The sequence below is a fragment of the Pongo pygmaeus genome, chromosome 12, assembly GCF_028885625.2.
Source record: "Pongo pygmaeus isolate AG05252 chromosome 12, NHGRI_mPonPyg2-v2.0_pri, whole genome shotgun sequence".
Taxonomy (NCBI): domain Eukaryota; kingdom Metazoa; phylum Chordata; class Mammalia; order Primates; family Hominidae; genus Pongo; species Pongo pygmaeus.
In genome coordinates this window covers 60,325,032-60,339,020 of record NC_072385.2, presented here as the reverse complement: position 1 = coordinate 60,339,020, position 13,989 = coordinate 60,325,032, and the positions used below count along the sequence as shown (strand labels likewise).

At 51.0% G+C, this 13,989-nt stretch overlaps 1 protein-coding gene across 1 annotated transcript; it reads left to right on the top strand.

The window, feature by feature from the left end:
* Nucleotides 1–360: 360 nt before the first annotated feature.
* On the top strand, nucleotides 361–13,398 carry SMYD5 (SMYD family member 5). The gene is made up of 13 exons (XM_054473642.2): nucleotides 361–496; nucleotides 5,003–5,111; nucleotides 6,233–6,372; nucleotides 6,820–6,941; nucleotides 7,324–7,393; nucleotides 7,982–8,086; nucleotides 8,926–8,988; nucleotides 9,207–9,277; nucleotides 9,600–9,706; nucleotides 10,121–10,177; nucleotides 11,037–11,131; nucleotides 11,804–11,874; nucleotides 11,970–13,398. Exons 1-13 carry the CDS (start codon nucleotides 401–403, stop codon nucleotides 12,121–12,123), a joined length of 1,260 nt encoding a protein of 419 aa, XP_054329617.1. The 5' UTR covers nucleotides 361–400; the 3' UTR covers nucleotides 12,124–13,398.
* Nucleotides 13,399–13,989: the final 591 nt, after the last annotated feature.

The following is a 13,989-nucleotide window of genomic DNA, read 5'->3' as shown; positions in this document are numbered from 1 at the left end:
GGAGGCTGAGGCAGGAGAATGAATCACTTGAACCTGGGAGGCAGAGGTTGCAGTGAGCCGAGATCGCGCCACTGCACACCAGCCTGGGCGACAGAGTGAGACTATCTCAAAAAAAAAAAAACACAACAAAACATGCAACGGACTCAAAGATAGACACATCAAAACTGTACGCGCACAGTCTCTGATACAGAGGTACAGACACAAAAAGGTACCGATGTAAAAGCACAAAGGCAGGCCCAACTACACTCGCGTCAACAAACCACGGAACCTAAATTCAGACTCGGTGGATCGCAAAACCTCGCAGCTTGAGGGGCCCTCTCGCCGGGGGCTGGACCAGAAGGGGGTGTGGCCTCTCAGGTCGAGGCGGGGTTAAGGGTCATAAGGCGGAGGCGCGCCCAAGATGGCGGCCTCCACGTGCGACGTGTTCTCTTTCTGCGTGGGCGTGGCGGGCCGCGCCCGGGTCTCCGTGGAAGTCCGTTTCGTTAGCAGCGCCAAGGTGAGGTCAGGGCGGGTCCTGCCGGGAGCCTCAGCCCAGTCCGGCCATGGAGACACCCCGGCAGGGCTCTATGCCCGGAGCCCAGAGGCTTCTGTGCCGCTTGGACGCTATGGCCCGGCCCCTGCTCGCGGCCCGGGGGCTCCCAGTCTGTCCCCGCGCGCAGGCTCGTGGCGCGGTCACGCGATAGACCCGGGCCTCCGGAGTCTCTGTGCGCATTTCCTCCCAGCGGAATCCGGCCAGCTCGCCGGAGGCCCTGCTGTGGCTGCTCTGGGCGGGGCTAGGGGGCTTTGCTGCTGTATCCCTGGAACGGTGGGCGGGGACGTGCCGGGCAGAGAAAACTGAGGTGTAAAAGAGTGGGTCCTCACAAACTTCATGTGTGAGATTTGGGTGAGGGGATGACGAGAGAGGCCGAGACCCTTCACGAAGGTCCTTGGAGTGCTGAGGAATTTGGACCAGAGTCCAAAGGCCGTAGGGACATTGGGAGAGTTTTTAGCAGGAAGGTGGCATGATTTTGTCGTTTTTATTGTGTTCCAAAAGTTCATTGTAGAAAAAAATAGAAAATGCATGTAAAGAAAGAAAATATAAAAATCACTCATACTTCTATACTTGTGCAAAGATGTGTACGTTAAAATTACATTTTTAGGAACTGCTTTTTGATGCGGCAGTGAATCTTTCAATATCGAGCCTATTTCTGCATATTAATTTTTAAGAGCTGAGTAGTAGCTTTTTCCCTGAGAGGGCCACAGTTCACTCAACCAACCCCTTATTAATGGACCCTTTATTGTTGTATTTTTCATCCCCAGAGTCAAAAGTCTTAGAGCTCATTTTCTGTGAAAACATCGTTTTGTTTTGTCCAGCAGTATTTTTTTCCTAGTTATCTTTGCCTATTGATATGTGCAAAATTATATTTGTTCTCATTTACGTTTTTTTGGTTACTAGTGAGGTTGAATAATTTATCCTGTGTAGTGGCTGTGTGTATCGTTGGTTCTTGCCCAAGATGTAAGACCTCTAGTTGTCTGTCATTTGCTCTCAGCGTCATCATACTGATCTAATTTCCCAGCTCAACCTTCCTTGCCCCCTTTCTGCTCCAGAGGTATCTGCTCCTTTCCTGGTAAATCAGCTTTCCTACATCCTTGGTCTCCTTACCTGTTCCTATCTCCATCTCCATAGTCTCCAGTGCTCCTAGGTGGCCACAGTTTGAAGGCGTCTCAGTTCCATCATTCTTGGTTTACAGTGATATTCTTCACCTTTTTCTTCATTAGCCCCCAGTCTCTCAGCCCCTTCCTTTCTTCATTTCTTCCCTCTCACTTCATCACTTCAGCCACTCTCCTTGCACAGTTTTCCTGTCCCAGGCTTCTATCAAGACCTTAGCTGATCGCCCTCTCCTTGCCTCCATCTGATCTGCTGCTGGAGAAAATAACATACCTGCCTGGACTTGGTAACAGCGTGGATTATCCTGGGCTTTTTGCTTCTCTATTCAAATGAGATTGGTTTGTGATTTTTTTCTCTATGTTATTTTCCTCAAGTTACCACATGAGGGTTATACGTGGTTGTTTTTGGTAAAACAGAAAAGCTTTCTGTGTTTTTTGTCATTACATTGTTTAAATAGCATGAGCATTATTTATTCTTTAAAGGTTTGAGAGAATTGGGTCATGAAACTATATAGACCAGGGGCCTCAAGTGGGAGTAGTTTTTGACTACTTTTTATTGCTTCTGTGGATAGGAATGACTTTTCAAAAATTTATCAACTATTATGCCAGAGACATGACGAATCAGAACAGAAACCTCACCAGGTCCAGTGGAAGCCAGCTGGACTACCATACTGGTGCACTAGCCGGATAGCAGCATGGCTTATTGTGGGCTTTCTTCTTTTAATCAAGATTTTAAAATCTACTACATAGTCTGCCCATTCATGGTGGCTCATTCCTGTAATTCCAGCGCTTTCAGAGGCCGAGGTGGGTTGATCACTTGAGGTCAGGAGTTCAAGACCAGTCTGGCCAACATGGTGAAACCTTGTCTCTACTAAAAATACAAAAATTAGGCTGGGCGTGGAGGCTCACACCTGTAATCCCAGCACTTTGGGAGGCCGAGTTGGGCAGATCACTTGAACTTGATGTCAGGAGTTCGAGACCAGCCTGACCAACATGGTGAAACCCCATCTCTACTAAAAATACAAAAATTAGCCGGGCGTGGTGGCGCACGCCTGTAATCCCAGCTACCTGAGGGCAAGGCACGAGAATTGCTTGAACCCGGGAGGCAGAGGTTGCAATGAGCTGAGGTCGTGCTACTGTACTCCAGCCTGGGCGACAGAGGGAGACTCCGTCTCAACAACAACAACAAAAATCTATAACAGTCTTAGAGTTTTTGCACCATTTTTTTTTTATAGCGATGGGGTCTTGTTATGTTGCCCAGGCTGGTCTCAAACTCCTGGGCTCAAGGGATCCTTCATCCTCGCTTCCCAAAGTGCTAGATTTACAGGCGTGAGCCACCATACTCGGCCTGCACGATTTTTTCTTAAAACTTTTTTTTCAAATTGGAAGTATGTATGGTTTGTCCCCTTTCCATTCAGGTTCAGTGCTCTCCAACCTTCTTTTTTTTTTTTTTTTTTTTTTTTGAGATGGAGTCTTACTCTGTCGCCCAGGCTATAGTACAGTAGTGCAGTCTTGGCTCACTGCAACCTCCGCCTCCCGGGTTCAAGTGATTCTCCTGCCTCAGCCTTCCGAGTAGCTGGGACTACAGGCGAACACCACCATCTCCAGCTAATTTTTGTATTTTTAGTAGAGACAGGGTTTCACCATATTGGTCAGGCTGGTCTTGAACTCCTGACCTCGTGATCTGTCTGCCTTAACCTCCCAAAGTGCTGGGATTACAAGCATGAGCCACTGCGCCTGGCCCAACCTTAATATTATGAGTTAGAGCTCTGTTTTCCTTGAAATATGCTCATCAGTTTTGGGAATGACTTTATAAAGGAACAACTCTGATTTTTTTCTCTTTGTTTTGATTACTAAATATTTTCTGCATTTAGTCCTTCACAAAGAGAGGGAGATCTATATTTGTCCAATATTGAAATTTGAGATTGTCAGAAATAATGTGAGTCCCTGTTCATATTGTCGTGTCCCATAGAGGAAGGCCAGGTTTTCAATTTGCTAGATTGGGATGGGATACAAGGCATGGGGGGAAGGGCTTCCAGGAAACCAGGCAAGGGTGTGCCCAGGGCTTTGCCTCCTGGTTTTGTTTCACCTGTCCCATTCTACTGTGAGATAGAGCTTCCAGAGTTGTTCACAGGGTTGAGATTTTTCGCTCTGAGTTTGAGAGGCAACCCTATCTGGCCTTCTAAGAAGGTAGGGAGCTACCTGGGAAGCAACACTGACAGGTCATTTTGTTTCGGTGTCAAGCATTTTTTTCCTCTCCTTTTGTTGTGGCAGCTCAGTGTTGACAGGGCTCCACACGTCTTCTTTGAGTAGTGGGAGTATGTGCCCAATAAGGCCAGTAACTGCCTAGGTTCTGAAGCCATCTGCTGAGTCCTTTTGCACATTTGAGAGTTGGCAGTTCAGAGGTTGTTTTCTCATCCTTCATCCTTTACATGATGTATATAGTGTTTTAGACCAGTGCTTCTCAAACTAACATGCATATGAATCACCGGGCATCTTGTTACGATGCAGATTCTGATTCAGCAGGTCTGGGGTGGGGCCCAAGAGTCTGCATTTCTGACAAGAGTCCTAGGTGATGCCCATGTTGCCAGTCCCTGTACCTCTCATTGAGTAGGAAGAAGCTAGAGCTCATAAGGTCCATTCATCTGTGCTATATCGTTACACCCTGGAAACTACCTTGTAGGTAGTATTATAATGCTCACTTTTCAAACAGGAAACAGATGTAAAGTGAAGCAGTTGGCTCAAAGGTTCACAGCAAGTTAATGTTAGGACTGGTACTAGTATTAGCTCCTTTCTTTCAGTGCAACACCCGAGGACTTGTTGGATGCCAGGCACTATGCTAGGTGCTGTGGGTATTCAGCTGACCAAGGAAGAGGACACATTCTCCCCCAAACAAGGCTTCCCTGTCCCATGGTGTAGGATTTCTCTGCAACCCTGTGTAGCAACACCACTGCCAGGATCCTGGAGTGGCATGTGGCTGACTCAGAGATGAGTGCCCTGCCATTACCAGCTCCTGGTACTGGAGGCCCCAGCCTGCTATAAGCCTTGGCCCTGCTCTGGCCATACTCAGAAAAATTCACTAAGTAATCTGAGATAGCTGCCATGGTGGCTGCCTCCCTGTTCCAGGCCTTCTGCTCTGAATGGGCTGAAAGGGATGCAACTGAAAATAGGTCAGAGCTGTATTTCCAGAGGAGAAAGTTATGGAGGGTGCTGACCACTCTCCATGAACTCACAGAGGCAGAGGCCTCTCCTAAGAGTGAGGCATGTGGGAGTGAGGCTGGACAGCCTCCTGGAAGCTCTTGGAGCTATGTCTTCTGTTCCTTCTTACGGCCATCCTATCCCTCTTCCCTCTTAGGGAAAGGGGCTGTTTGCCACACAGCTGATCCGGAAGGGGGAGACCATCTTTGTAGAACGGCCCCTGGTGGCTGCACAATTTCTCTGGAATGCACTTTATCGCTACCGAGGTGAGTACATCTCTCCTACTCCTCATGCCCCAGTCGCCTTTGTGCATGGAAGTGAGCTGCATACATCCCTACTGGCTGACGTCTCTGGAACTCTGGGTGTTGGGAGGAAATGCTGTCTTCCATTGAAGAACTGTGCCTGAGAACCACGCCTCTGTCCAGTCTCAGGTGTTTGAGGCTTATTCCTGTGGTGGGAGGCTCTTTAGATGAGCTCCCTGAGGGAGCACAGCAGGACTCAGGCGAGTTTGATTCCATGGTATGAGGGACGTCATGCTGAAGGCCCAGTGCCAAAGTGGAGTCCTCCACCAAGAGGAGGCTACATGGCCCTTGTTCAAAGAAGGCTGAGTTAGGGGTGAGCACAAGTGGGATGCCCTTAGTTTTGCTGGCCACATGCTTTTTTCACATGTGGCCACATGCTTTTTTCACATGCTTTTTTTCTTTTTTTGGGGTCGGCGGGAGGGGGACGGAGTTTCGCTCTTGTCGCCCAGGCTAAAGTGCAGTGGTGCGATCTCGGCTCTCTGCAACCTCTGCCTCCCAGGTTCAAGCAATTCTCCTGCCTCAGCCTCCCGAGTAGCTGGGATTACAGGCACGCACAACCATGTCCGGCTAATTTTTGCATTTTTAGTAGAAACGGGGTTTCAACATGTTGGCTAGGCTGGTCTTGAACTCCTAACCTCAGGTGCTCCACTTGCCTTGGCCTCCCAAAGTGCTGGGATTACAGGCATGAGCCACCGTGCCCGACCCACACATTTCTTAAGCTAGAGACACACAATGAAAGGAGGGTCAGTTGGCCCCAGAGTATGGGAAAAGCCCAGTTTGGGGGTGGTAGGGGAGCCCCACAGAGTGAGTCTGATTAAGAAGCAAGGAGAGTTAGACAATAAGGGCCAGGAGGTCCTTGAGAGGGAGGAGGGGATCATTTACCTTTGGATGCACATGAAATAAATTCATTCATTCATTCATTCATTCATTCATTCATGCATGTAATTATTCATTTACTCACTTCCGAAACCTTTATGGAACACTAGAATGGTGCCTGGCACATAGCAGGTGCTCCGTAGGGCTGTGAAAGGGATAGATGTGGCCTCTGCTCTCAAGACATTGTTGTGTCTGGCTCTCACCCTCAGCCTGTGACCACTGCCTTCGGGCACTGGAGAAGGCAGAGGAGAATGCCCAGAGGCTGACTGGGAAACCAGGCCAGGTTCTGCCTCACCCAGAGCTGTGCACTGTGCGCAAGGACCTCCACCAGAACTGTCCCCATTGCCAAGTGAGTATTCTTGGGGAGTGTACCTGGAAGGGGGTGAGTGAGGGAGGCCTTAGCTGGAGTCCTCAGTGGGGAGACAGGAGCAACGACAGACCTGGTCATGGCCCTTGAAAACTGCAATGTAGGATAAGATGTTGAAAAGGCTTGGTTATTGTTCCAGTTTCATCCTCCCAGGCACAGTTACATTGTCTGGAAAATGGGCTTGGTGGGAGCTTGCTTTCTTCCTGGGGACCTGGCAGGGGCTCTGCCCTCTACCTGAAAAGTTCTCTTCCCTTTCTGTGGTTTTGCAAGCCTAGGTGTACCTTTCACATGTCCCCAGAGCACCCTATGTTTTCTCTTTCCATAATACATCTGAGCTACAGCTCAGGGGCTATTTGTGGAAAGAATGCAGTTATTGGAGGTGATCCTAGGGCCAGATCCTAGGGTACTGACCTCTATCCCACCTAACAGGTGATGTACTGCAGTGCAGAATGTCGGCTGGCAGCCACTGAGCAATACCACCAGGTCCTGTGCCCAGGCCCCTCCCAGGATGACCCCTTGCATCCTCTCAATAAGCTTCAGGAGGCATGGAGGTAGGTCTCTTTTCCTCTCTTGTTTCCTTTATCCTTTCCTCCCTGGTTGCCTGCCTGGGCTCATCAGATGTTGCCGTCTTTCTTAAGTTACAATTCCCCGGATTTTTCTTCCTTTCTTAGGGTTAAACAGAAGTCACATAACCCTATCCCCTGCTTTTAATCTGGGCTGTCAGTCCTTCTGTCCTTAGCATTTAACACTCTCCCAGAAAGAGCCCCATTAAGCCAATAGGGATGCAAAGTCTTGCCTAGGTCCTTGTCTATGGCTTTCTTGGTAATTGACGGAATTGGTAGGAAGTTTTCTCTGTACCAGTCAGACTCGGCTTCCCTGAGCTCAGCTACTAGGGAGAGAATTTCTAGGCCAATCTTTTTTCTCTTTCCCCAGGAGTATTCACTACCCACCTGAGACTGCAAGCATCATGTTGATGGCCAGGATGGTGGCCACAGTGAAGCAGGTGAGCCCATCCAGCCCTCTCGGGGAAGCTGACTTTGGCCCCATTCAACCCTTGGTCTCAGTCTTTTCCTCACCTCAAAGCCCTAGCTTGGATGCAGAGTTCTTCCTGGCCTTCCCAAAGGAGAGCTCCTTGCTATGTAAAACCTTCGGAATGCGCTAAACATAAATCAGGCATAGGGAGTGGAGAGCTCATTTTGCCTGTAGTCTTTTTTTTTTAACTTAAAGACCAGTGTGATAGTATGCCGGTAGTTTCTGATATAGAAGATGCCTTGTGCAGTAGCAATTCATGCATTTGATTTATAAGCACCACTTTTTCAGGATTGTGTCTTACATAAAGCGAGAGAAGCCACTCTAACCACCCTTCTGTTAATATTGTTCCTCAGCCTCTTTCTCCTGCTTTCCAAGTGTTGTTGAATTGGCTATCTCGGCTCCGACTGGGGAGATGGTTGGGGGTGGGCAGCATTGGGAGGAAGCCTCAGGCAGAGGAGGGGCCCCTATAAGTTCCTGTGTGGTGGTATTTCCCAAGTGGGTGGGAGTGCCAGTGAGAAGGTGGGTGTCTGTGACCCTTAAGTATGTTTGTTCACTGCAGGCGAAGGACAAGGACCGTTGGATCAGACTCTTTTCCCAGTTTTGTAACAAAACAGCCAATGAAGAGGAGGAAATTGTCCATAAACTTCTGGGAGACAAATTCAAGGTTATTATTCTCCTGTGGCCTGTCTCCTTCCCTCCCCAAATATCCTAGGATGTCTCTGGCCAGCTGTGGGGAGCACCACATTTGATCACTTCTGAGCTACAGGAAGGAGTTAGAACTTGGGTCCAGAAATCGATTCAGAGGACTTACATTCCTGCCACTGTTTAGTTCATGACCTCATGTGGACCTACAGTTGGGAAGTGGGGTGACAACAGAGGAAGGGCGTGTCGGATGCCCTGTCCTGAAAGTGCTCCCTAACTGGTGTTAGAAGGCAGGACTCGTCATAGGACAGCAGTGGGCAAATCAGGTAGAATGGAGACTGGAAGGTTGCGGGGCCACAGAATCAGAGAGCAGTGTGAAACTGCCCGTGTCCTGAGTGCCCATTCCCAATCAAAGAGTATGGGTCCTCACTGAGGACAGCAGACTTCCCTGCAGGAGCTGCCTGAGGGTGGAGGCAGGTGTGTACAAGGTTTGCATCTGGGGTGGGCCCTCTTGCACTGAACTTACAGGAAGAGAGTGGGAGAGCCCAGCTGGTCTGGAGGCCAGGTCAAGAGAGATTTGACGGTGGTGGTGTGGATAGACATTTCAGGCTGCCTCAGCCTTGCTGGTACAAGTGCTGGAAAATGGAGAGAAATTTGGGTTTGCCACCCCGGGTTGGAACAGGCCGGCAGACTGCCAAAGCTCTTTGGAGGTAGATTCTGTGGCCTTCCTTTGCCCCTACGGAAAGCTCAGTCTACAGAGCTGGCCCTTTTTCCTTCCCTCCACTAGTCGCCTGGGCCCTGCCTGGGTGCTAATGGGAAATCCCCAGGGATACAGGTCTCTCCCTGCTTCCCCTAAACCAGGGCCAACTGGAACTTCTGCGGAGACTCTTCACAGAGGCCCTTTATGAGGAAGCAGTCAGCCAGGTGAGTGAGGACAGGGTGGAACCAGTGGCCTCCTTCTTACTCCAGCTCTCCAGGAGCAACCAGGTCATCATCTCCTACTGGGACAGCTGAGTCAAAGCCGACTTGGTCTTCTGGAGTTGGGATAAGCCTGACTCACAGAAGGCTTCCCAAACAGAGAGTCCAATCGGAAGAAAAGTCAGTGGCTGTAATGAGCGCTCATCTCTTTTTGCCCCACACAGTGGTTCACTCCGGATGGATTCCGGTCTCTCTTTGCTCTTGTTGGGACCAATGGCCAAGGAATCGGGACCAGGTTAGAATGTTCCAGAGCTATTGAAGTTACTCTCAGGGGTGGGAAACTGATTGAGGAAGGTGGCCACAGTTCCTTTCAAGACTGGGATGGGGTAGGGTGGGACTCTGGACAGATCACTGAACTGGACACAGTGGTGGGAATCAGAATGAGGCACTGGAATCTGTTTTGGGGAGCCTCTGTTGGGGAAGATGGGCCCCCACCTGGAGAATGAAATGGGGTGGGGATGGGAGACCCTTCTTCCTGGGCTTAACTTACCTGGAGGTGGAGAGCCCTGTGACCTGGGCTTCCGCCTCCCCAACCATGGGCTGCCTGGGACCCCCAGCTCCCTAAGCCAGTGGGTCCATGCCTGTGACGCTCTGGAGTTGAAGCCTCAGGACCGTGAGCAGCTTGACACCTTCATTGACCAGCTATACAAGGACATCGAGGCAGGTTGGTGAGATAGGGCCTTGGCCTCACCCAGCCATGGTGACCCCCCCAGTCAGATGGTGGACACAAAGTCTTTCCCCAGGGTGCTCTGAATTAATGGTGGGGGAAGGTAATCCCTTTGTGCCTGTGCGGAGCTTCAGATCTGTCCACAGGGCACACAGGTGAGAAACAGCCCCAAGATGTATCCAGAGGCTTGATGCTGGGAGGAGGGGGGTGCTGGATAAATAGGATGTGTTGTAGACAGAAAAGCAAGGCTTCTGTCTCGGAGAGGCAAGTTTAGGTAAGATGGTAGGGACTGATGCCTTAGTGTGGTGGGGTTGCAGGACAGTGGAGACACTGCCTGTCCTTGTAAGCCTCGTTTCCTTTTCCTGCCTTTAAAAATGGGTAGAATAATGTCTGTGTATTACTGTCTTACAGCAACTGGAGAGTTTCTTAACTGTGAAGGATCTGGCCTCTTTGTGCTTCAGAGCTGCTGTGAGTCATGGCGTTGAGGGATGGTCCCAGGCGGTTCTGCCTTTGCCAGGTGGCCTTGCAGCCACAGTTTATCTTTCTCAGTTGGCCCTTTTTAGGCTGGTAGGGTTGAGTCTGGAAGCCCCATTAGGTCTGAGCTCCCACAGGAATTCCCCTGGGCCTTTTTGTTCTATCATTTTTTTAATTTGTTCATCCAACTGTTTGTGCTATAATACCTGCTTATATATAAAACCTTACAATAGGCCAGGCCCTGTACTAAGGCAGGCATAGAGCTCTGATTCTTGCAAAGGGATGCATGGGTTTTGCACCATCACTGCCTTGTGAGATTTGGGAGTACTGGGAGCCCAGGCTAGAGGGCGAGTCTCATCAGCACCTGATGAGGAGGGGCAGATTCAGCTCAGACAACTGCCTTTTCCAGACCTCAGCTTCCCACCCCCTGATTTCCTCACTGCAAACTCCTCCTCCCAGGCTCTAGGGCCACTCTACCCTCCCAAACTGGATTCTCAGAGGGCCTGTGTCAGCTGTTACTAGATGTCCAATAGCAGGCAGAACTGAGTTAAGTGGTCTGGGGTGGGCATTCCTACAGAGCCCTGTCCCTCACTTTGTGAGACAGTGGGAACACGACTGAGAATGAAGTTGGCCAGTCACAGCGGGTTGGAGTGGGAATGCTGTGGAGTTCATTTGTGCTGTGCTATATGGTCTTCAGGAAAGAACACTGGATGCAGAATCCGGAAACTTGGGTTCCAAAATGTGCTCAGCCTTGGCAGGGATGAACGAGCAAGAAAGGACCCAGTGCTCTGCAGAATTGAGGCTATTATTCTTTTTAGTCAATAATCCTCATTACCTGCCTCTTATGATCCAGGCAACCACAGTTGTGTGCCCAATGCAGAGACCTCCTTTCCAGAAAACAACTTCCTTTTGCATGTCACTGCTCTGGAGGATATTAAGCCAGGAGAGGTGAGGGGGACCAGGAACTGTCGGGATGGGTGGGCGGTGGGCCTTGGAAGTTCTCTGCAGGGATCAGGAATAGCAGTGGCTAGAGCACCTTGAAGTTCAGGCTGTTGGGTGGAATCCCCACATACCTTAGGGTCTGAGTCTTTCAGCTCATGGTTATGTTCTAACCCTACCTCACTTTTTCAAAATATGATCCCCAGAAAGCCTCAGGACAGTGTTTGAGGGAAACCTATGTGCTCAGATTCTTGTCCCCAGCTATCTTTTGGTCAAATGCAGATATGCAGTTTCTGAGAAAGCAGGAGATAGCTCTTTGTGGGTTTAGGGTCTTATCTGTTAGTGCAGGCACAGTGCCTGGTTGAATCTTCTTCAGGGCAAGTAGCATCATACCAAGACCTCTGGTCCCAGCTGCTGACCTTGGCCATTGACCGGCTTTCACCACGGCCCGAGGCTAACCACAGTCTCCTCTGTCTCAGGCACAGGCTGTTGGAGCCTTATAGTGGTCTGCCTACTGAAGGCACTGGGAACTGGATGAGGGCAGCCAGCCCCTTCACTGAAGGGAAACGCAACCCGGCTCCTAGAGATGGGGCAGTGGTTGGAGATAGGGTAGGTGTTGGGGAGGCCCTTATGCCATTTAAGAGAGCACAGACCATCAGACTGCACTTCTCTGCCCTACAGGAAATTTGTATCAGCTACTTGGACTGCTGTCAGCGGGAGCGCAGCCGCCACAGCCGCCACAAGATCCTCAGGTGCCAGCTGGGGACATGGTTGTGCAGCTGGGCTCTGGGGTCCTGTATCCCGTAGCTCCCTGACTTTTCCCCCTCACCATCCCCCACTGCTGCAGGGAGAACTATCTGTTTGTCTGTTCCTGTCCCAAATGCCTGGCAGAGGCTGATGAACCCAATGTGACCTCAGAAGAGGAAGAGGAAGAGGAGGAGGAAGAGGAGGAAGGAGAGCCAGAAGATGCAGAGCTGGGGGATGAGATGACTGATGTGTGATGTTGCCCTGCCCAGAAAGGGCCCTGCCCTAGACCCTGCCAGAAAAGAGGGCTCTTCCCCCAGAGAAGTGGCTCGGAGGGAACTTCCCACTCCCATTGCCTGCTTTCCCCATTCCAGCCCTCTCTGCTAGAGGGTAGGACAGAGCCTGGATCTCTGGCCCCAACCCCCACCAGACCTCATGCCCTGGACACTGCTGCTGAGTTGGCTCAGACTCTGCACTGGCACTGAGCCTTTCACAACTGGCCTCCCCTTAAGGTTCCTCCACTCTAGGGTTTGAGGGGCTGGAATCAGGGCCAGGGCCTAACAGTGTTTCTTCCCCTTGGCCCCACGGCCCATACTCACCCCTTCACCTGAGGCTTCTCCCCTCTCAACTTGCTGTTGATTTCTTTTGAGGGGTAAATCTGAGACCAAGTTCATTGAAGCAGAGACGGGAGGTGGTGAGGCGTCCTCACCTCCCCCCACCACAGCTGTGGCTGGTAAGGCAACTGCTTGACCACTGGCCCAGCAAGCACAGGCGGGCAGGAGGATCTGGGCCTCCTGAGCCCCTTCCCTGAGGCTGTCTCCTGGGAATGCTGGACAGGGGGATTACTCCCCCCACCCACACCCCCATCTGGACATCTGGGGAAGTGGAGATTAACCCCTCCCCCAGACTCGTGCCTTGCCTCTCAGGACCTGGCACAGTGGCTGGCCTTATGGAGTATGGAAAAGGCCTCTGCCTTCCTCAGGAGGGACACATAGGGGGTCATCACCCTTTCTCACACCTGCTTCCCAATGAGCACTGAGCAACATGGCTGAGACCTGGGGCTTGACAGGCCTGTGCTCCTTAGATTAGGATGCTCTGGTATTCCTGGGGCCAGTTAAAATGGGTCAGTGAGGGGCTCTCCTGGCTTCAATCTCCATCTTTAGGGTCTCCACAGAGGAACATTGAAGTCTTCCAGAAACCTCAAGGAGCTGGGCTAGATACTTGGAGAGTAGCCCTGTCTTGTCCCCCCCACCCCCAGATTAGCACCACCCCTCTCACTCTTGGGTTGGATGCTATGGGAATTACAACCCAACACTCCCAATGCCTCCCTTTCCTGGAGGAGCCTGCCGCATTCTGCTGAGGGATCCCAGAGAGGGCAGGTGCCCACCCCACAGGCCCTTTCCTGGACCATGGAGCCATGTGAAACCTGTCTGGCCCCTTACCCATTGGGTTTTTACTCCTTCACAATGGTCAGCACTCCTCTCCCAACCCCCCTGCCCACTGTTCTCAATAAAATGTGAGTGGTGACAGGCCTCTGCAGGAATGCTTTGTGGCAAGTGGCGTGCAGCAGCCGCAAGTGGGTGCAAAGGGGTACTGATTAGACCAGGTAATGGTAGGAGATGGGAGCTCCAGGCTTACCAGCTTGGGCTCACCTCTGCTCTTAATTTACACTCCGCTATGCAAATGTTTTAATGCCCAAGAGCAAGGGTCCTCTGAGGTCCAGTTCGGGTGGTTTTTAAATTTTGAGACAGGGTCTCACCTTGTCACCCGGGCTGGCGTGCAGCAATGCAATCATAGCTCACTACAGCCTTGAACTCCTTCCTGGGCCCAAGTGATCCTCCCACCTCCGCCTCCTGAGTAGCTGGGACTATAGGCTCTCGCCACAACACCCAGCTAATTTTTAATTTTTCTGTAGAGATGGGGTCTTGCTATGTTGTTGCCGAGGCTGGTCTTGAATTCTTGGCCTCAAGTGATCCTCCCACCCCGGCCTCCCAAAGTGCTGGGATTACAGGCATGGGCCACCATGCCTATCCCTGAGGTCCAGTTTGGACCCCGAGTTCCAGGGTCTAAGATGAGTCTTCTCCTGAGCGGCTGAACTCTAGCTTCCCAGGGCTTCCTTGGCT

What these genes read in the sequence shown, in the direction of transcription:
- SMYD5 (XM_054473642.2), top strand. Translation starts at nt 401, where the DNA reads ATGGCGGCCTCCACGTGCGACGTGTTCTCTTTCTGCGTGGGCGTGGCG. An exon ending in ATACAAGGACATCGAGGCAG is followed by an intron (nt 9,707 to 10,120) that starts GTTGGTGAGATA and finishes ACTGTCTTACAG; the next exon opens with CAACTGGAGAGTTTCTTAAC. An exon ending in AGCCGCCACAAGATCCTCAG is followed by an intron (nt 11,875 to 11,969) that starts GTGCCAGCTGGG and finishes CCACTGCTGCAG; the next exon opens with GGAGAACTATCTGTTTGTCT.